The following is a 22327-nucleotide window of genomic DNA, read 5'->3' on the forward strand; positions in this document are numbered from 1 at the left end:
ACATGTATAACTTTCATATAGCTATGCCCCCACAATGCCTCAACATATTTCTTATGTACTGGATGAAAGCTTGTGATTTATTTAAACAACTTAAGCTGTATTTACTCAAGTGTATGTGGTTTCCTCCCTTCAGTCAGCCCCCTGGTAGGGCTGTGTCTGGAACAATTTTATCCCTTTAAGCTTGGCCTAATGGTATTTCATTAGCTCCTTCTCCAGCTGGGGAAAACCCTCAGGCTGTTTCCCCTTTAAACTATAAACCAATCACTAAGCAGAGGAAGGGAGATCTCTGCAACTGCATGATAACCTAAGCTTCTTTATGAGATTTTGAAGTCCTATCCATGGTAAGGTATGAGATGGGCCACAGGATGCTTTGCACCGAAGGAGAAGAGCTTATTCTGAGCTTCTCTTAAGGGTGACTTGTGAAAGCTGATCCGCTACGTTCAAAAGGCATGGATGTTAACCAAAACAATCCTCCTGAATAAAGAGTTTGATTGAATGATCTGTGTCATATGTGATCAACTAATAAAAATAAGAAACACTCAGATACTGTACTACGTGAAGAACCTATTCTTCTAGCACAGAGATGGGTAACCTCTAGCTCTCCAGATGTTTTTGGCTTAGTCAACATACCCAATGGTGAGGGATGACAGGAGTTGAAGACCAAAATACCTTGAGGGCCAGAAGTTGTCCATACCTGCTTTAGCAGGATTCCTACAATTGACAGAAGCCAAGCGTACTCAGGGCTCCTTCCTGATAAGCCCAAAAGAATTGAATAAGCAAGCTCCTTCTTAGAGCTATAAATCTTACTACTCCTTCTCCGTTCGGACTTTCAAGAATAGCTATATATCCAAGCTGTTATCCTATACAACCCTATACTTATTATTTGCAGAAAGTTTCTGCCCTGTTGCTTATCCCATTGGCAGGGGTGGCAATATACCCCCATTTAGCACCAACACATACAAGTTAGTCACAATAGGCAAATCAAGGCTACATTTGCCTTGCAGCACAAGCACTTTAAAACACTGCTATTTTAAAATGAGCTAAAGGAAGGCAAGTTGCAAACCAGTTTTTCAGCATAACATTTAAACTGGGTTTGAAATAACTGTATCGACTTAGTCTACAATGGATACTGCAAGAATTATCAGCTCTACTCTAAAGCCCTGTGATCTTAGTTAGACCAGATGACAAAAGCTAAAATGGACACGTATCTTTACTGAAAGTATGCTTGGTTTATTAATCCAAGATTGGTGTAATTACAACCACTCCCATCACCTGCCACATTTATTTGCTTTTCAAGTGTAGAGATCCATGGTACAGCCACCCACTGTTTGAAAGGTGTACACAATGCGTTATGCACAAAGGCCACAGCCAAGGAATACAGGACCAGGCTTTTGGATAATTGTTGCACCAGAAGAGAAGAGCCACACAACTCCATACTTATACTCTATCAGGCAGAAAGAACTTTCCCCAATAGCGACCTTTCATGTACAAGTCATGAGGGCTCACGTATTTCCTTATTCCAAGCATGTTGGCTGTGACAATGCGTTCAAAGGTCCATGGATTCTGGTTGTTACGCCTCCTCTCCTCTTCCCTCTCCCGCATCTCTTGTAGGGATTGCCGGCTGACTGCTTCGGCTGGGAAAGGCAACTTCTTGGCCACCTGAGTTAGGAAGCGCTTCACCTCACCAAATTCACAGTGCCCACCCACTTCCACTATGAGACGGCCATGCCTCACCGGTGTCACATAGTGGTCTATCGCACCCTTGCCACCACCCATGCGCTGTCCTAGCCCTTTACGAGTGATGGACTTGTAAGGAGCAGGGGCTCTCCAAACAGCAAACATAGTTCTGGGGTTCAGGTGCCTATTGATGGTCAACCGCATCATTTCAAAATGACCCCAACGGAGATAGCCGCCACCTAATGCCTGCAGGTCGAGAAAGGAAAAAGTATGAATTCTACAATTCAGATATGGGGAAAGATTTTCTGCATAAAGAAACATCCTGAAATCACAAGGCAATAGGTATCTCCCCTTTCACAGCTCTGTGGCATATATTCTCACACTTTTGTTTTGTGTAACTGAGAATCCACAGCAAGATGACTCTCACACTCACCAGTATACCATATTGTCCTTCAGTGAATTCTGTGGCTTCTGTAGAAGGACCACGGATGTCATGTAAATTCTTGAACTCTCGCCTGACCTTGGGCACAACTGGAGCTCTCTCAACAAATTTCAGTTTAGGTCTCTCGGGAATGGTGATGCCTAGAAGAATGAAACGGCAGACTTGCTTTATACTTCTCACAACAGTATCCTGACTGGATGCTCAAACAGGTCTGCTCAGAAATGAACCTCACTAAGTTCAATGAGGCTTACGCCCAGGTAAGTGTGTATAGGACTTCAGCCTTACTCTCCCACTGTCTGTCGAATAATTATGGGTGATTACTAATTACACGTAATTCATTTCAGCCTGCTACCAATTAAAAAGAAACAAAATTACAACATCCATTTTGTTCTTTTATTAGCATTTTCCCTTATCCCTCGACGTACCGCTGTAATCTGGAGGAAGCACAAACTTCTTCAAGCCAGCAGTGAGAATTTTGGTTCCACTGGAGCCTAGAAAAATGCACAGAAGACACAATGCTAAAGTTATTTCTAAACAGAAATTTCCCTGCACTGAAAATAACACCCCTAACCCACTATCACACATCAACAGCATGTCTTGATGAAATCGTAGAATTGGAAACATGGTAGTGGAGCTGCCAGAAGGAAGGAGCAGACGGGGAACTGTGACTGTTGTCTTCATAGACCAGACTTCCCTAACCTGGTGCCCAACAGGCATTTTGGAATCGAACTCCAATCAACCTCAGCCAGCACAGCCAATGTCAGGGATTATGAGTTGTAGTCTAAAACATCTGGAGTGCATCAGATTTCAGTGCAGCCCAATTGCATCCCAACATTCCTAAATGGAATGTTGTAAAAAAAAAAAAAGTTCACATTATAAGAAAAGAATTGGAATGTCTCAGGCATATAATACACTTGGTGGACAGGGAATAAGAAATGAATCTCTCTTTCCGCAACAAACTAAAGAGCACCCCAACCCAGGGTTTCAACAACAGTAAGAGAAACTTGGAAAGATGGAGGGAGCAATCTAATGGCCCCCAGCCATTGATTGATGGGCCATAGAGTACTGGGAATTCCCCACTCAGATCTCTGCCCCCTTGCAACTGGTGCAGAAAGAACTGCACGTGCTGCTCTGCACGCAACCTTGGAGGGCGAAAGAGATTGTTTCAGTGGGTGGAGACTGAAGAGGCCAAGATACAAACTAACCTGAGGCTTCTTCAGCGTGCTTCCCTCCCAATCTGAAGCGCTATCACTAGACAGGTTAAAATCCTGTCTAGTGAAAAATATATGGCAGGAGGATGCAGAGGCAAAGATTGCCTCTGCTGTTCCTGTTGCCCAGCATTGGATGATCACAAGCCTTTGAGTTCAGGGGCTTCCAATCACTGAGGGCAAAATCAATAGGATTGCACACTAAAGTTGCTTCCAGATGGATGGGTCCTAGTGCTAGCAATCAAAAGGAATTGTGCAGCTATTCCATCTTTTCCTCCCTAATAAATCTTTTCAGGTTAAAGGGGGCGGGGGGAGAGAGAGAGAACCAAAGACAAGAAGCAGTGAGAAAAGTTGTTGTTTTTATACTGTTTTTATGTTTTTTAAATTTTTTGTATACTTTTAATGTCTACTATTTTAAATTGTTGTAAACCGCCCAGAGAGCTTCGGCTGGGGGGCGGTATATAAATGTAATAAAATAAATAAATAAATAAAAAAAAGCCAGGAGAGCTGAAGATGTCATCGTCTGGATACCCCATATTATTCAGTGAAAGAGGCAGGGTGACTGCAAAATAAAAGCCTCTCCTGGAAGGACCCTCAAAAAGGACAGAAAGGTGGGATTTAGCCTTATCTCGATGCCGTAAAGGTAACATTAGGGTGGTCAGATGGAGAAGACAAGGCTCGTGCACTTAGGTTATTAGATGTATAGAAGGGGGAATGTCAGTATATGCAGCTTTTTGCCCTTGCAAGACAAGCTATACCTGCCGAAATCTCCATTATTTTTTTTGCATAGCTATTACAGTTAAAGAACTCTGCATTTTGCGTCTGGTCAGCGTAGGCAACATCCTCAAATTTTCATATGGTATAATAAATAAGTAACGGCCAACGACTATCAATGAGTGGATACTTCTCCCACAACCATTAGACTTCCTACCGCAGAAGAGCCGATTCCCACGATTACCCTTGGTCTCAGTTAAACGAGCTTCAACTAGTGAGGCTGTTATGACAAACGTGCCAGCGGCTTTACTGTAGGAAGCGGCGGGGGAAAGCTCTGCGTTCTCCCGGCTGCCCCAGAAAAACCTGCGGTGCCCCTTAAAGGCGACTGGCCCTTTAAAAATAGGCCTTCTGACCTGCTGGAGCCCTGGTGAGGGCGAATATCGGGCACCCGAGCTGCTTCCACATCTTCGGGGGGTCCGCGCAGGGCGGGGGACGCGGCACTCCTTTAAGCCCGAGAACCAGGTGACGGACACTGGACCCAGGACGCCATCTTCGCGAGGTGAGCTGCCATAATCCGCTCCGACAAGAACACTTCCGCTGAGAACTGTGCAGCGAGAGTGACTAGAGAAACAAGGGGTGGGGCCACATGGTTCCGGCGAAACAATGAGTCCAATGTAAACCCATCCTGGTTTTAATCAGAACCTGACAGAATTCTAAAGGAGCTCTCCCCGAATAGGTTCAGCACCTTTAGAATTCTGGCTGGTTTTGACTGAAATCCAGAATGGATGCAGAGCTCCACCGAAATCGGAACCACCAGCCTCCGCTGGTTGTATTGCGTTTATCCTTAGTCCAACAGCGGTGGGAGACATAGAGAAGAATATGTTATTAGTTATTTATTGTTAATTAGTCTTAATCGCATTTCATTCTAAAATAATCTCAAGCAGGGTACAGTATTAACCCAGCCAGAGTCTACTTGTTACATGCAAGAAGGCAACTTACTACAAAGATAGAAAGGGGCATAGTAAAGTTAGGGTACTTCCAGATAAGGCTCACACTGTTAGTGAACTATTTTATTTCTTTTTATGCTATCTGTCTGCTTTCTCCTTCATCCCTTATATATATATATATCTCCATCCCTATCTTAATAAAGCTTCTTCATTTCATTGTGCATTTTTGGCAACTTACGGATCTTGCCCGTGTGCCAGACTGCCCATACACACTACATATTTTGACCAAGCATAGGTAAAGGGGAAACAGACTGAACCGTCTCAATGGTGACTGGGAAGTGTGCTGGTTGTTGACACCCCTCTTTAGGTGGAAAATTAACTTGCAGTTCTTGAGATTCCTCTCACTTAGGAGCTAATATATATTGAGAGGTGGTAACAGGTGAAAGTGGAGTGTTGCAAGGTTGTCTTCAAGGAAGACTTGTATATTTCCCCCTGTATTCTGTAGCCAGTAGAAACAGCTGTACTCTGGATCTCCTCCTTTTGGGGTGTAGCAGGGACAGAAAAGTGCCTTCTCAGAAGCTGCATGGACTTTTTGGAACTCCCTGCCAAGGGAAGCCTGTCTTACAATATTGTTTTATTCTTTTGCCAAATCACTAAAACATGGGTGTTTGAGAGAGCATTCCCTAGGGTTAGGTACCTGGTTTGTTTTGTGTTATTGCTACTACTGAGTTCCATAAAAGTTATTCCATTATAAATGTTTCAATTACTGGTTTCAGTCAACGCGATAATGAATGGTGGTTTAAATAGTCAACAGTTGGTTATTTAACTCATTGTGGGTTATTATTTATTTATTTATTTATTTAGAATATTTATATACCGCTCCCCATTGAAAAATTTCGGAGCGGTGTACAAGGTAAAATGAAAATAAAAACAGAATAAAACAGTTGTATGGCAGGAGTTTTTTAACCAACGGTTTGTTATTTGGCCAAAATAACCAACAGAAATACCCAACGCTGTGCAGAGTTGGCTATTTGAACTACCATTGGTTATTGTGTTGTGTGGAGGGCACTGTTCGTTATTTCCTCGGCCACTGTTGGTTATTTTGTCAGCCACAGAGTGGTCAAAGTGGTGGCTGCCACTCTAGTCCAACCAGCAGGATAGATTTTCAGCAGCAATGGCTGAGATACTAGTGAGAGGACTGAATGTGGGAAAGAGGATGGGGGATAAGTGAGTCAATTCAGCATGGACTAATAGTCAACTCAGCACTGATCCTAATCCACACCATGGTTCATTATTATCATGTTGTGTGGGGAGCACCCCCTAGGTAAACAACTGTTGAACTGATTATTACCCACCTGTTGACTATCGTGTTGTCTGAATGCAGCCAATGTTTGGCTATTGGATGGTGTGGAAATGCAGTAAATAAATAAATACAGTGCCACAAGTCTCTTTGTTGAGTTATGATGTGTATTTCTTGTTGTGGGCTTAAAAAAATTCAACATGTGTATTTTTAACGGGGGGAAACAATGTGTTTCATAAATTATAACAACATTCCATACTGGCATTTCTTTCTTTATGTTGGTACAATTGGTAAAAAAAATGGCAATCCTTTAGTCATGCCTACTGTCTCATAAGAGGTGATTCAAATCTAGAAAGAAATATAAGAAATGGTATTGACTCCCAGTATTTTGGGAATCTAAAGGAAATCCATGCTTTACTGCTATTGGTACTGAGCCATACAACAAATTTAAACATGCTACATATCACTCATCAATACAACAACACTTTTTATTTTCAACTTGACAGAATTGCCAGGCATCACACGACACACAGTAGAGTTGAATATTGTATAGTATATACATCTATTGCATCTATTAAGCCAGGAGGGGGTGGGGACGCTATACTTTGGGACATATATCTTTGAACTTTAGTCATCCCTATAGAGAGCTCATTGCTCAGTATTCACTGAAGATGGCTTCAATTTCCTCATTATCCACAGGCTTATAGCTGCCAACACCTGGAAACATAAAGAGATGGTGTTGAAAAGTAAGTAGTAATCTACAGATTGGATATTTTTCTTAGATGAGTGTAGATGTAACGGTCAGTTCTACATCAGATCTGTCAATGCTCAACTGACCAATGCCCTCTACACCATAGCATATTTGTACTGGATGTGTATCCATTGCAACTGGAGATCAACCTTGGAAGGCTTACCACTGCAATGAGGCTGCACACACACAAAAGAACACTTACATAAACATGTTTATTATCTCACTTCTTCTCAACCTTCGAGATTCATTCTCTATGGCTCTGCTGTCCTTTGCACCTCTCATTCATTATGCCTCCCCACCCAGCGAACTCCTCTCAGACTTTCTTTCTGACTTTGACACTTTGCTCATTTTTATTCTCTCAGGCAACATTCCATTAAGAGAGGGAGACACTTTTCTCCCTCTCTCAAAATACTAGAACCCAGGGTCATCCCATGAAGCTGACTGGTGGGAGATTCAGGACAAATAAAAGGAAGAACTTCTTCACACAGTGCACAGTTAAAGTATGGAACTCACTACCACAAGATGTAGTGACGGCCACCAATTTGGATGGCTTTAAAAAGGGGTTGGATAAATTCCTGGAGGAGAAGGCTATCAATGGCTACTAGCCCTGATGGTTCTGTGCTACCTCCAGTATCCAAAGGAATAAGCCTGTGTGCACCCATTGCTGGGGAACATGGGTGGAAACGTGCTGTCACACTATGTCTTGCTTTGTTGGCCCCCGGTCGACAGCTGGTTGGCCACTGTGTAAACAGAGTGCTGGACTAGATGGACCCTCGATCTGATTCAACATGGCTTTTCTTATGTTCTTATCCCCACTCCTTAGTAAGTTCAACATTTGAGTTGGTAATGCCCTCATGGACACAACTGCCTTCCTAACCTCCTCCTTTGGCCTAAACCTATGAACTGAGTTCTCCACTTGCTACAAACTAAGCAACTCTCTTGATCTTCTTGTTTTGTGCACCACCACACTCAATTTAATAGGTAAGAGTTGTATATTAACTGCCCCTACCCCTTGCTCCTTGGCCTCTGGCTCAGAGATTCTCCTCTTCCCAAGCCATATTACCTTGTTCAAGGGGTTTTTTGCCACTCAAGAACTGCCAGTACGTTCTTTCATTGGTGCTAGCATGGATGTTGTTGATGGAGATAACCATAGGCCCATAGGAGGTATTCTCTGTCTGAAAACTGTAATATATATATATATATATGGGGGGGGGGTGATGGAGGAGAAATAGGGAATATATCAAGATTTTTAAAAAAAAATGTAAAAAAGGGAAAGAAAAAGAATGTCAAGGAAATTACAGAAACAGATACAAATAATTAACCAAAGTCAAGTGTTCAAAAATTATATTCAATGACCCTCCCCCAAAAGATCATGATGTAGATTTAGAGATGAGATTTTTTAAAAATAAAAATCTCTTTTCTGTTTTTTAAAAATTTCAGTAATCCTATTTTTTAAAAAAAAATAAATTCACGATTTTGCAACTTGGGTCTCATAACCTCCCCAAAATACTGGAGTTTGACTCCGTAACTTCACTGGGACTCCTTCATTTACCTGAATTTACTTGGATTAGTACGTTGAGCCTCTTCCAAGACAGCGAGCAGCACGGAACCTTTTGGCACCTTCACTGTGATGGGATAGCTGAAATAGTTTCCTACTAATTCATTGGTTATGGTGTAAAATACTGTAATGGTGGAAACTGTGCAAAAAGAGAGCAGAAAGCAGGTAAAGTTATTATTCCCTTAATGCCTAAGGGCAGACCTGTTCCCACACAGCTAGTGGGGAGTCCAATACTTGGAGCCTCATCACACCTATTTTTTTTCCTGATATGCAGCCACGATTTCCACCTCCATTTCATTAAATTTAAATTTCACTGTTCTAACTCTGTTTTTTAATCTTATATCAATTTTGCTGCGTGGTTTTATCCTGGTTGTGTTTTTTATACTGTATTTTGTATTTGTGCTTTTAACATGTTGGTTGTTTTATTATGGTTTTAATTTTTGTGAACCGCCCAGAGAGCTTCGGCTATTGGGCAGTATAAAAATGTAATAAATAAATAAATAAATTAGTGTGTGAAGCACTGGTCACTTTCACGTGTGTGCATTCTGGCGCTATTTTGCCTTGTTTACCTTTTTACCTGAGCTGGCTCACGCTTCCTGTATCGCCACCGCGCTCGCCCCACCCTGCCCCTTTTCCTCCCCCCCCAGTTCATTGGTTCTTGTGGTTGATGGACATTGTGATGGACATAGGCACCACCTCCCCACCCTCTCACCCCGTTCTGTTTTTTTTGTTGGCGCTTTGATCCGTTTTCAGATAACCGCTCCATTATAGTCAATGGAAAGTAACAAAAAATGCTTACATCTCCATCATTTTTAAACTTAAAGAGATGAAACTTGGCACCATGATAGCTCTTAAGTAGCTGGCCAGAGGGAAGGGTTGTGTTAATTAACTCCTCTGATGCTGCATTAATTCACCCCAATTTATATCTGAAACTGTGCATTTGTGGGATCTTTTATCCTTTACTTTGCAGGTGTACAGCTGTGCATCTCCAGTTTATAAAAATAGAGATTTGCCTGACTGCTTTCTCTAATGAGGTGAAATTGGGGTGGTCAGCTAGACCTCCCTTCAAAGCACACACACCCAACAAAAGACATAGCGCGAAGATAGCAATACACGGGGGCGGAAGGATGCTTTTATCCCGGCCCCCATCTGATGAGGCTCATAGTGAAGGGCAAAGAATTAGAATTTGCTGGCACATTCCAAAACTCTGTAGCAATATCTTGGTGTAGCACCCCTTTTCCATGCATCTTGTATAAGTTGCAATTGTCCTTTTGTCCACACGGAATGATCCTGTCAGGAGGCATTGGCAGGCCTGTAGTGGCCAGCTAATGGATCTTTCTGAAACAGGGGAGGGTAACTCCCCCCCCCCCCGTCATTCCCTCATGGGTAATCTGTCGAGAGCTATATGCTGACAGTGAGCAGGACCAAAGCTAGTGGTAGGCAGCAGAGCCAGAACCCAAAGTGGGAGGATGACTCCTTTTCTCTTCCTGCTGCCTCCCTTTCTCTCTCCCCATCTCCTTCCCCAACCAGCGTACTGCTGGGGAAGGAACAGATCACTTTTGCTAGATGTCTGAACTAATTGCATGCAGAGGGCTTTTGAAAGTAGCCTGAGAACTGCACGCTGCCCTAGAGCTGGAAGTTGCCCACCCCTGTTCTAGAAAAAACCATATACTGGACTAATTCCATTGCAGTGTGTTTATTTTTAAACATGAATAAATGTCTATATGTGAAGCATGCCAAAAATACTCATATTATTTGGGAATACTGCTGTCGTCTTTATTTCTTTCTTTTTTGGGGGAAGCTGAGCTCCTGCACCTTTAGTAACTGCTTGAAAAATAAAGCACTCAAAAGGTGCAGCTTTTTCAGTGTTGGTTTTCTTATGCAGCAGTTAAAGGTGCAGGAGATCTACCAGGAAAAACAAAAACGAAAGATGGCAATCTCACTTGACATTTTAATGTCAGCTTGAAAAGGCTCACCTGGAACATTTTCTGGGGGACAAGTGAGGCTTCTCACATCCAGGTATGTTTTGCCCACTAGGGAAGGCAGGATCTGAGAAGCAGCAGCAGGGTTATTAAAGGCTCCCTGGTCAGCTTCTTTCAGCACTGTGTCGAGGGTCTTCTGGCAGCTCCAGTCCCCAGCAGAGTAGAAGTCAGAAGTTACACTGAGTGCCTGGAAAGCAACAAGTGGGGGAAATTGCATTGGAGAGAATGACAATGAGAGACACAGGGACGCGGGACAGATTCCTTGGGTCCCTGATGAGCAATCATGGTTGGCGGGCACATACCTGCATGGCTAGGCCAGTGCTATAGATGTTCCCAATGATGCCATCACTCTTCTGTGCACCAAGGATTTGCTTTGTGATCGTGGTCAGGGCATCATGAAAGGTATTCATGAGCTTGCTGTCCTTCAGCATGATATTTTCATTGTACACACACGTCAGTGCCAAACTTGCCATGGCTCCAGTATCTGCAAATCACACTTTGCCATCATCATCATCATCATCATCATCATCATCATCATCATCATCTCTCCACTATGGCCTTGTAGGCCTCCCGCCACCAGGGCAAATGAAGAATGCAACGCAAGAGCCAACCCAATGAAGGGAAATCCAGGCTAAGCAAGGTGAATAAGATTGCCAATATAGGCATTGGATAAGGAAGGATCTAGATCAGCCTCCCCCATTATGGTGCCCTCTAGATGTGTCATGACTGGATGAGGGATTCTGGGAGTTATAGTCCAAGACACCATACTAGGGAAGGCTGATCTGTAGAGCAGATACAAGAGAGGAACAGGCCAAATTGCACTGTGCTGCTTACTATACCCTGTAACACGGAATGTATCATGTGTGGAATTCTGGATTTAAAATTGGGCGTCCTGGATTACTGAATCCCCGCTCAACCATGAAGCTCACTAAAGATCCAGCCACCATCTCTCAGCCCAACCTACCTCACAGGGTTATTATGAAGATGTGTGAGTGTGTGTAGAGTATGTGTGCTGTCCTGAGCTCGTTGGAGGAAGGACAGAATAAAAGTGCAATTTAAAATAATGCAACAAATAATACATATAAGCCCGGTGTGTTCTCTTACCTACAAAAAAATGACCTCCGCTTTGTAAGTCATTACGCAGTGCTGCCTTGGCAAGGATGACAGCAGCCATTTCAACTTCTGGGTTTTTTTCCACACACAGGGCCAGAGTATCCAGTGCCAACTGGTAGTAGGTCGTTTTGAGGGTCCCATAGTAATCTGCAATGGAAGCATGAGTTAGAAATTGCTCACTCCTTATTTCTAACTACTGAGGGCTTCCAGCCTCTGCCTGGTGTTCCATGTGGCTTCCACACTCAGTCCAGTGCTGCTTGGAGGTTGGCTTCCAAGCAAACAGAGATAAGGCACCCATAATAAGCCCTGTTCAGGCATTGGAGTGGGAGGTGGGGAAGGTCTGAAGTGGGGAATATGCACCATGTTTGTAGGCTCTCAGGGCAATTTACATCCCTGAGGGAGAACACCTGAATAGGGCTACAGGTAAAGGGTGGGTCCAGATGGAGGGCTCCTAAGCGCTACCAATTAGAAGGCATTGCGCAGCTGTTCCTTCTCCTTCTCCTGAATGGATTTTCTGCAGTAAGAAAAGAGAGAAAACACCAGAGAGCTACGAGTGGAAGACAATGTCTGGACCCTTCGTAAAATCCCACGCATGAGGCAGGGACAGCTGATGGCTTAATAAAAGCCTCATCTGGAAGCCCCCAGAGACCTGGTTTACATGATTGAAAGGTGGTGAATAAGCCATGGTGGCTGTGGGTGGCTTGTTATCCATAGCACTAAGCCACCTGGCCAGGTTCACGCAACATGACAAGCCATGCTGCCAAGGGTAATTATGCTAATCAGCCCAGCTCACAATCGACACTCTTGGGGGTGCATGCAGAATAACCACTGTGGCTTATTTCCCCACCCATGATCATGCAAACTGGGCCATCAGGATCAAACTCAAGGGAAACCAGTTGTCCCTGTTTGCTGCAGAAGTCCGCTGACCACAGAGTGTTGAACGGCTGTAACATGTGACATTACAAAAATACCCCTCCACAAGAGCAATTTTGCAACTATTTAACAATGTGTTGTTGTTCTTTGCAAACAAGGGGGGGGGGGGGAGAAATGTATGTTTAATTGAAGAAATGTACATATGGTGCTTTAAAAATAAAACATAGGCAGCCCACCTGAAGCAGGGGAGAATGGGGATGATGGACAATTGGATCAGAATTCAAATAGAAGGTAAGTACAGCTGCCAGACTTTGTGTTTTGGAAACTTGAGATTGGCCATTACTTCTCTTTCCCAAAACACTAGGTGTAATAATATCCCTGCAACACCTACCACAGACTAATTCATTCAGACTGCAAATGTCTCTTTGAAGACTGGATCTATCTAAACTGCAGGTATCATGGCCACAACATTTGGCCAAATTTTTGGACTTTCCCCCCATCCCCTGCTTTTTGTACCACCTAGCGTGCTGAAGAGTTTTGGAGGACTCTTTCAAGTTTTGATCCTAAAAGGTATTGCACCACCATAGATCTTGGATTTTTTCTGTCATGGACCAGTACGACCATCTTTGGTTTGTGTATGTGCCAAAGGATAAAGAAATATCAACCCCAGTTAGCTGCAAATCACCCATGCAAGAAGTGTGGGGGTGGAAAAAAACACGGAGTGTCAAGCTCACACATTTGCCATCATGATCCTTTTTGACAAATAATTGGATGAGTGGAAGGAATTCAATGCCCATTTGTTTTCTTACCTAAATGTTTAATCTCTTCTTTAGTTTTTTCCTCTAGGACATGGACCAAGTTGACATTCTTTTCCGGTGTAGTAGCGACATTATTTGGATTCTCACAGGATGATCGGAGAGCCAGGACATAAAGGGCCACTTTGCCAGAGGTCATCTCTGCAGGAAGAAGAGAGAAGAAAACAACCAAAATCACAAAAGCTCAAGTAAAGCCATTTTAGAACAAGAATGGGTAGAAGGTAGACCTTCAGATGTTTTGGACTTCAACTCCCAGACACCCCTGCCAGCATGGCCAAGTCTCAGGAATTCTGGGAATTGAAGTGTGAAACATCTGGAGATCTACCTTCTGTCCATCCCTATTTTGGAACATTAGAGGTTTGTAAGCCATTTAGACTCAGTGGTGCTGTTAGAACAAGATTTTGGGGCAGACACCTAGAGTCCTGCTCAGCAGACTGAGCAAGAGGGTCCCCAAATGCAGCAGAGCTGGCTGACCATATTTTGAAGCGAGTGAAGTAATACACATTATCACCTAAAGGGACCTTGATGGGACAAGATCATTAAGTACAAAGCCTAACATTATCTATCCGAGGGAAGCTCGGAGGATGGCAACAAGGCAGAGGGCCTTTTCGGCGATGGCCCCCTGACTGTGGAATGATCTCCCTGATGAGGCTCGCCTGGCGCCAACACTGTTATCTTTCAGGCGCCAGTTCAAGATTTTCTCTTCTCCCAGGCATTTAACATAATTTTACAATGCTAAGTTTGTTTTCTAACGGACCCCAGAACTGTTATTTTTAAATAGATACTGATGTTTTTATACTGTTGTTTTTTATGTCTCTGATGGTTTTTAAATTTTGTATACTTTTTAATGTTTATTTTTAAAACTTTTGTGAATCGCCCAGAGAGCTTCGGCTGTGGGACAGTATATAAATCTAATAAATTTATATTATTGGGGCTACTAGGGAAATAATAGGTTCTAGCTCTGTTGGAGTTGTTGTGTGATTACCTGTCATTTAACTGAAGTAGGAGAGCTTGCCTTACATTTGTACTGTGTTGAGATACTTCTGAGAGGTGCTGGATCTCTTTCTGCCTAACATTTACACTGACATGTTAAACTTCGGTACTTTCTTGAGTTAGACACTTTTTGCAACAATTACAAAGAGTCTTCTGGCACATAAAGACAAAGAGTTTGATCCAGACACAGTTAGATTAGACCCATTGGAAATCAATGCAACTTAAGTTACTCATGATTAGTTGTTAGTCTTTAAGGTGCCACAATACTCTTCCTTGTTCTAATGTTCTTACTTTCAATAGGGCTCTCTATTTATGGAAGTTAATAGGATTTGAATCACAATTTTCTCCTGAGAAAATGTTTACCCACACTCTGGGTGGAAGTAAACAAGACTACCTGGGTTCACCTATGCTGATGTCATTTCAGCAACAGGGGAAGTCCTTTCTATTTTTCCAAGCCTCTTAATAGAAACCGTTTTATCTCTGTGGGCCTGTTCAGATGACATTTCAGGCTCTGTGGTTAGCGAAACTGTGCTTCTCTGGGATTAGCACTAACCACAAGTCATGCTGCCGCACACAACACTTTAAGCTACGGTTAGAGCCGCTAACCCTGCTGCCAATGGTCCAACTATGGTAAGTGAGTGATCAGGGTTTAGCAAAATGTATCACACAAGACACCTTAAACCCTGTTGCATAACCAAAAGCCTTAACCAGCAGGGTTTATGGTGTCTTCTGAACAGGCCCTGTGAGGATCTTACATTGCTGTTTTTAGATTTTGGATCCTGCTGCTTTTCGTCTGCATTCCTGTTCTTGCTTAGTTGAGAGTAAGAGCTTGATTTATGACTGATTTATTGTATGCTCATGATTGGCCACTCATGGAAGTTTGCAGGCCTTTTACATGATGCCATCAAACTTCAGGATGTCTCCTGCACTTTTCCCTGGTAATCTCAATGACAATGCACTATTTAAAATTATTGTGGGATATTGCAGGCCACTAGATAGTGATGTTTCATTTAACTTTATGGAGCATTGCCAAGAAGGTATGTTCTCAGCTACAAATCACATGGTCACTGTTGGTCGTTGTCTAAAGGAGCCATAGTTGACCTGTAAAGACCCCAGAAGAAGAAAAACTGGCAAGGATGCATTTTTCCCCTTAGTGTAGAGAAGGGGATTTACCTCTCAGTAGACATGACTAGATGGCAGTGGAAAAATTTGATTTCGTATTGCACAACTTCCTGGGAGCTTATTTGAAGGATAAGATATACATTCCTAGATTTGTAGCTAGTTAATTCTTCTTGCCAAAGGAACAGCTTCCGTCAGTGGAACAGGGAGGGGGGAGATTCCATCCCCCTGTGCAATCCCCTACGTCCCCGCAAAATCTGCTCTAGAGAGTTGGGAGACTGTAAAGAGCAGATGTGTGTGTGGAAGGGGTGCTGCTGGCTTCAGGGGGGAGGAGAGGAGAGGAAAGTTGTAGAAGTCCACTCATGCAGGGTTCCTGTACATTTAAATAGTTATATGACAAGTTGAAATTCAACAGGTGAAGTCTTACCTGGCATGGAGATGTAGTGATGGTGAAAACTGGTTGAATTTTACTGGTTGAATTTCTGCCTTTCATACTGGGGGGGGAGGGGGAATGGTGGCAACTTCAGAGGAAAACTTGGGCTTATTCACATTCCTTTAATTGTATACAAAACAAATTGTTGGGGTGTTTTTTGGGGGACAAGTATTAAGTCTGAACTGAAAATAAATAGAGGTAGAAAAGCAACCCCTCATGATCAGCAGGGTTTAGAGAGCAATAGTTGCAATGAGATGTGGTGGGAAGAAATATGGCTGAAGTAGTTTCTTTCAAAGATGGAAGACATTAAGGGGCCTGCACCTTTTATGCACATTTATGTCAATATGCATTTCATTTGCAGGCACTGCAAGACACCTTTCATTGTGGAAACCTACCTTTTCCAGCTGTTTCTTTGATCTGCTGGACCAGCTTTTCTTTTACGCTGAGATTTTTGTCCTCTGCCAGATTCAAAGCAATCAGGACACTGGGATCAGGGGAGGTCTGCTGGCTGACAGAGTTCTCCAACTGAGTCTCGAGTCCTGCAACCAACCTGTGACTACTGGGAACAGCTGGAATAGAGGGAACCAGATGTTTGTCAAGAAACAGCAACTGTCCCTGGCATGCTTCACTAACATTTCAATAGGACTGCAGTCCAATGTAGGCTTAACTCAGTTACATGGTATCTCATTTGTATTTGGTATGCTTTTGGACAGCATGCAGGATGGTCTCAGCTGCCACTTCTTTGAGGTTCATTCAGAAGAATCCTATGACTCATAGTGCTGAACCTTAATAAATTATTCCTATGCACTTTTAACACAGCCTTCCCCAACCCGGTGCCTTCCAGGCATTTTAGACTTTCCTTCCCATCAGCTCCTACCAGCACAGCCAATGGTCAGGAATGCTGGGAGTTGTACTGTAAAACATCTGGAGGGCATCAGGTTGGGGAAGGCTGCTTTAAGGTCTCCTCTGTCCTGTGTTCCTATGTTTGTACTCCCCTTCCCTCCTTCCTTTAATTTTAGACAAGCTACAGTTCTCAGCGTCAGCCTCTACTGTCCATCTGCAATATGGGTATAATAATATTTGGATTCAAACAGGGCTAGTGTACTGATGACAGAGATAGTGGCTTGGAGCCAGGCGAAGGCTGTAATCTTATATATGCTTACTTAAAAATAAATTCCATGGAACTCAATAGCTTACATCAGAACAGGTATATATCATATTGCTCTGTAAGTTAGTTGAACTGAAGTCCTTTTGAATTAAATGTGGTAAGTTTGTTGTGGCTAGTTAATTTAAGTCCCATTGATTTCATTGGAAATAAAGTACAACTAACTTGGACCCAACCTAATTATTAGGGATGTGCTCCGCTTCTAATCGGACTGGCGAATTAGAAGCGGAGCGGGGGGCTTCGCCTGCCCTTAAGGCGGAGGCAAAGAGGATTGGGGGGGCCGGCGGAGCGTGGCGAAGAGGATTGAGGTGAAGGCGGATCCTTCGCCTCGATCTGGAGCTCCGCCGGAAAGGTAAGTGGGGTTTACCGGGCCCTGCTGCTGTCGCTGTCACCCATGCGGCGACAGCGGCAGGGCCCAGTAACCCCCCCACCCTCCTCTCCCTTACCTGCCTCCGTCCGTGGTCCGTCGGCGTCTTCAATTAAGCCCGCGGTTCAACCAGGAAGTCTTGCGGGCTTGCGGCCCAGACTTCCTGGTTGAACCGCGGGCTCAATTGAAGATGTCGACGGACTGCGGACGGAGGCAGGTAAGGCCCCCCTCCCCCTTGGTCCCTTACCGGGCTCTGCCGCCGTCGCCGCACGGGCGGCGATGGCGGCAGGGCCTGGTAAACCTCCCGCCCTCCTCTCCCGGCCTTACCTGGCGCCACTCCCCTCCACTGCGGAGCTCCGATTCGGAGCCGGAGCTCCGCGGCGAAGAGGAGCGGAGTATGGGCGGAGTGGCGCGGAGCAGGCCGACCCGAAATTTTTGGATCGGCCCGCGGGGCAGAGCGGAGGGTCCGTGCACACCCCTACTAATTATGCTCACTTGCTCACTGAAACAGAGTTGGCTCCAGCTTTTGTGGGGCCTGTAAAGGAAAGCTGATAGACTATGCTGAGTTGGGGCACATGGGTGATATGGTGTGGGACGAGGGTTCCTTTAATTAACTTTTATGGTTTCATAAATGTCAGGGACGCAGGGCGGGGGGATAACACCTGGCTGAGGGAGGAAAGACAGACGCCAGCCCCGGACATTATCTGTCAAGCAGCCTTGAGCAATCGAGCCATCCTAGGGATGTGTGAAACCAGTTCAAAGAACAAAGCCAATAAGGGAGGGGGAAGAGTGAGAAGAGGGGTATAAGTGGAACCTTCCCTATTCTTGGTTGTGGTCGGCTGGCAAGAGGAATGTGTGACGGAGGGAGGTGCAATCTGCCCTGGCGTAAGTTAGGCACGATAGGTTTTATTGTTTTTTCAGCCTGTTACTGGGTTCTTATGCTATGCATGCTTTTATGATATTTTATTAGTCTAATCCCCATGTATCAACCCTATTCACAGTCTGAATAAAGGTCTTAAACCTCACTTTTGTGAGCTTTGGAGTGTCTTTGTTTGGGACCCGTGCTAAGTCCAGTGGATGCTGGCCAGAACGCTGCCCACGCTTCTTTACAGGGCCCTCGAGCATTCTGCAGCCATCCTTCTCCTTCCAAATCTCTCCCACAGGTGTCAGTATCTCTGCACTGTTCCCCCTGGCCTGTACTACAGGCTGGGGCCTACTCCTGCATGTAGGAAACATAAGCAGCAAATGCAGGCCCTGTGCCAGTTCCACCAACCTCATTGGGCTCATTCATGTGCTTGCCCAGGGGTGGCAGCAGCCCTGCAATGGGCCTGGAACTGAGTGACTTCTAAGTCAAGAGCTGCCATTGCCAGGTAAGCCTGCGAGTGAGCACAAGGGCAAGTGGGTGGAGCGGCCATCAGCCTTTCCTCCTCACAAACGAGTGGGCCTTACCCAGTATGTGATGGGCAGGGTTGTCAGCTTGTGAACATACAAGGGGAAGGCTGACATCTGCAGCAGCACCTGCCACCAAGGAGCCCAGACAGCAGCAGATGTGAGAGGAAGCAAGACCTCAGCCTCACGGAGGGGGTGGCTGGGGGGTATGTGACCCCCAGCAAATGCTCCAGTATACCAATCTAATGCCAGGCTTTGGCCTGGGCAATTGAGCAGGTGGTGGTGATGAAGAAAAGCTATTTACTCACACTGGGGCAATGGGGATTAGGCCCAGTGGGAAACAGCAAATAAGTGTACACATGGTGGCAGCTCCTGGCTGTCACTGCTGCCTGCCTGCCCAGGGAGCTGTAGGGTGAGCGTTTGAATGGCAGCAGGCTGCAGTGAGTGTGGGCAGCGACTGCCAGTCACTCGCTTACCTGCCCAGTAGGCTCAGTTCTAGGGTGACCATATTTTGGAAACCAAAAAGGAAGACAATATGGCTGCCCTCAGGAGGCGTGGCCACCCCAACATGTCCGGCCCCCAAGAGGGCATGGCCTCAGTCAGCATCCATTATGAGCATCCATTGTCAGCATCACCATCATTAGCAGCAGCAGCATTATCAATATTACCATCATCCATTATCATTATCAGCATCACCATCATCAACACCATCATTAGCAGCATCAGCAGCATTATCAATATCAGCATCAGTATCCATTATCATTATCTTACTCCATTATCATTATCAGCATCAGCATCATTAGCTGTCCCTGCTGCCGCTGTCCTCCCCGTACCTCTGCTGCCACCACTGTCCTCTTTCGCCGGATGGTCCTGTCCGCCGCTGCTGTCCCGGTACCTCCACCGCCGTGTTCACTCTCCATTTTGGGTGGCTGGGCCTGACCCCGTCCATTGCCTTGCGTCACCATCATGCCAACAAGCATGAGGATGATGTGAGACAACGGATGGGGCTCCATCTTCGCTCCTTGTCATGGGTGGCTGGGCCAGGCCCAGGCGTCCGCAACATAGAGCAAAAACTGAGCTGCCCTAGATCGGCGCTGGGGTGCGGGGGCTGGGAGATGCATTCCCAGAAGTCCAGAACGCGTCTTCCAGCTCCTCCCCCCAGCACCAACATAGGCTTCTCCTGCATGCTGGTGCCATCGCACCAGTGCACAGAAGAAGACCTGCATTAGTGTTGGAGGGAGGAGCTGGAAGATGCATTCTGGACTTCTGGGAATGCGTCTCCCAGGCCCCGCCGCCCAGTGCCGATCTAGGGCGGCTGTGGGAGGGCGGCTGCACACATTCCCGGAAGCCCGGGAACACATACTACAGCAGCCCCAGCCCCTGCGTTTTGCCCGGAAGCCCAGGAACACGTACTACAGCAGCCCCAGGCTTCGCGTTTTGCCCGGACATAATGGGGGAAAACACGGATTTCCCCCGGATTGGGTTTGCCCCCCAAATTCCGGATATGTCCGGGCTAAACTGGATGTATGGTCACCCTACTCAGTTCTCACAACTACACACAGGGAGAAGGCAAGAGAGTGGAGTAGCGGAAGGGCCTGCACCTCATTGCACCATTCCACAGCTTGCCAGAGCAGGTGGAAGAACAAGTGTGTAATGAGGGCAGTGAGGAGTAGCAGCAGTGGGTCAGGGGTGGCTTTTGGGGGTCTGGGGCCCTTGGCAGCTGCCTATGGACACTGCCCCCCAGCCCTGTGCTGAAGAGGGCTCTATTCTTTGTAATAGTATGTTGTACCATGGGGGCTCTGCTCTTTAGGTATAGATGTGCTGAGATTACACTACTTAACAACCCAGCTCGCTTCAACAGGAAATGAGGCGATAAATCTGTCTCTTGACTGCACCATTTCAGTTTAATAGGTATAAGTGGAGGTTCACTCAAGTTTCCTGGCCCCTCAATTGACTGTGTGTGAATGGGTGTGTGTGTGTGTGTGTGTGTGTGTGTGCCAGAGAGAGAGAGAATGAGAGAGATAAGGGTCAAGACAAGCATGCCGGAGGCTGCATGCAAAGCATGGAGCCCCCATTATGCCTGCCTGGAGCCAATTTCTTCCTCAGGGTGAAAAAGGTTCCCCATTCCTGAGGTAAGGGGTTATTTGTACAAATGCTTCTGCATGACAAAAATATCCCTGCATTTAGAAGACTGGTCTGTCAGGGAGAAGGCTAAACAAGAGCTATTCTTCATAACATATGGTTTATAATAACAAATATTAAATGTGAATATATTAATCATGTTAGTAAATAATAAAAATAGCAAAGTAGTGAAATTCCAGTGCATATGTGGCCACCCACAGTCTAAAATGATCCAGGTCTATAAACAGGCATACCACATCATCTGCTGTTCTTATGAACTAGCTGGTAGAATGATTTGCTTTTGATTTTTTATTTGAGATGGGAACACTGCACTCCTTTCATGCATAGAGAAGTTGACATCACTAATGTATGATAAACAGCTGTTAGAAGACATAGACTAAGGGCTTCTTCAGACCTTAATTCATTTTCTGTACAAGACTTCTTCCACATAAGAAAGTTCATTACATTCAACATTCTGCATGTACATATCTCATTCCATGCATACACAGTGGAAGTTTCCATGGGGTGCAGCTCTATACAACATGTACACCATCCACAAATGGGGCCAAAACCCAGCATTGCTTAACTAAAAGAGTTGTGGGGCCACCTTGCAAACCCCATCCACATTTCACGCAGCTCTGGCAGCTAGGCTGCTCCAACTAGATAAATTGGAAGGTTTTTGTTTGTTTTTAATACTCACAGCAAGTCCCAGAAGAAATGGAAGCACCATTGGTCATTGTGCAGAACATACACAGAATAATTAGAGTTAAGAGGAACATTCTGGACCGGAAAAAGTGTGCCTCTTGTTGGGTGCCTTGGAGAATATCAAGTCTGTGAAGGCCAAAAGCCTTATATAACCTTCTAGTAGAGCTCTGATTCCTTCTGTCAACTGTTCACTTCACAGTTGCCACCTCATCTCTGGCACCACTGGCTTTAATTTGTTTATCTTAGCTTTCACAACATTAACCATCAAAGAGCTTTGCAAGGTGATACCAGAGAACAAAGACTTCCAGTGAAGGTGGAATGTGGGAAAAACCATTCAAAACAGGCCTTATCTTTGACAGGTGGGAGAATTTTAATTAATAGAATATCCCAATTGCAAGGAGATAAAGTTTTGCTTCCAGTCTGCATTTACTTAGGACCTTCCTTATTACAGCTTTTTGAAGAAACTGGCTTGCAAAGCCAATTCAAGGCTATTCAACCCATAATGGCCAATTTCCAATGACCTTAAAATATCACAGAATTTTCAAAAGTACTGAATGTTGTAGGAAAATATGCAGAATATTCCTAGTAGTATGATTGGCAGTTATTTTGTTTAAGGAGACAAAAAACAAAATGCCAGCAACAGTGTTGATCCATC

General features: G+C 44.9%; 2 protein-coding genes across 2 annotated transcripts in view; both read right to left on the bottom strand.

Moving 5' to 3' along the window:
* Positions 1-1207: 1207 nt before the first annotated feature.
* Positions 1208-22327, bottom strand: part of MRPL16 (mitochondrial ribosomal protein L16) — a 119920-nt gene continuing 98800 nt past the window's right edge. Inside the window, exons 2-5 of the mRNA XM_063116951.1 lie at positions 4455-4511; positions 2545-2610; positions 2111-2259; positions 1208-1923 (exon numbers count right to left, since the gene is read on the bottom strand). Coding sequence (XP_062973021.1) covers positions 1438-1923; positions 2111-2259; positions 2545-2610; positions 4455-4506 — 753 coding nt within the window. The 5' untranslated portion in view covers positions 4507-4511 and the 3' untranslated portion in view covers positions 1208-1437. The remainder of the gene's footprint in view (positions 1924-2110; positions 2260-2544; positions 2611-4454; positions 4512-22327) is intronic.
* CBLIF (cobalamin binding intrinsic factor) lies at positions 6922-21746 on the bottom strand. The gene is made up of 9 exons (XM_063118716.1): positions 21668-21746; positions 16321-16494; positions 13375-13521; positions 11684-11839; positions 10882-11063; positions 10574-10766; positions 8592-8736; positions 8103-8221; positions 6922-7005 (listed from the first exon to the last, which is right to left on the bottom strand). Exons 1-9 carry the CDS (start codon positions 21744-21746, stop codon positions 6944-6946), a joined length of 1257 nt encoding a protein of 418 aa, XP_062974786.1. The 3' UTR covers positions 6922-6943.

Source organism: Elgaria multicarinata, chromosome 2 (genome assembly GCF_023053635.1).
Source record: "Elgaria multicarinata webbii isolate HBS135686 ecotype San Diego chromosome 2, rElgMul1.1.pri, whole genome shotgun sequence".
Taxonomy (NCBI): domain Eukaryota; kingdom Metazoa; phylum Chordata; class Lepidosauria; order Squamata; family Anguidae; genus Elgaria; species Elgaria multicarinata.

Excerpts from the sequence above, each read along its gene's own strand:
- CBLIF (XM_063118716.1), bottom strand. The coding sequence starts at position 21,746 with ATGTTCCTCTTAACTCTAATTATTCTGTGTATGTTCTGCACAATGACC. Across the intron at positions 13,522-16,320 it reads CAAAGAAACAGCTGGAAAAG|AGATGACCTCTGGCAAAGTG; the intron begins GTAGGTTTCCAC and ends TTCTTCCTGCAG. Across the intron at positions 11,064-11,683 it reads CGGAGGTCATTTTTTTGTAG|ATACTGGAGCCATGGCAAGT; the intron begins GTAAGAGAACAC and ends TGTGATTTGCAG.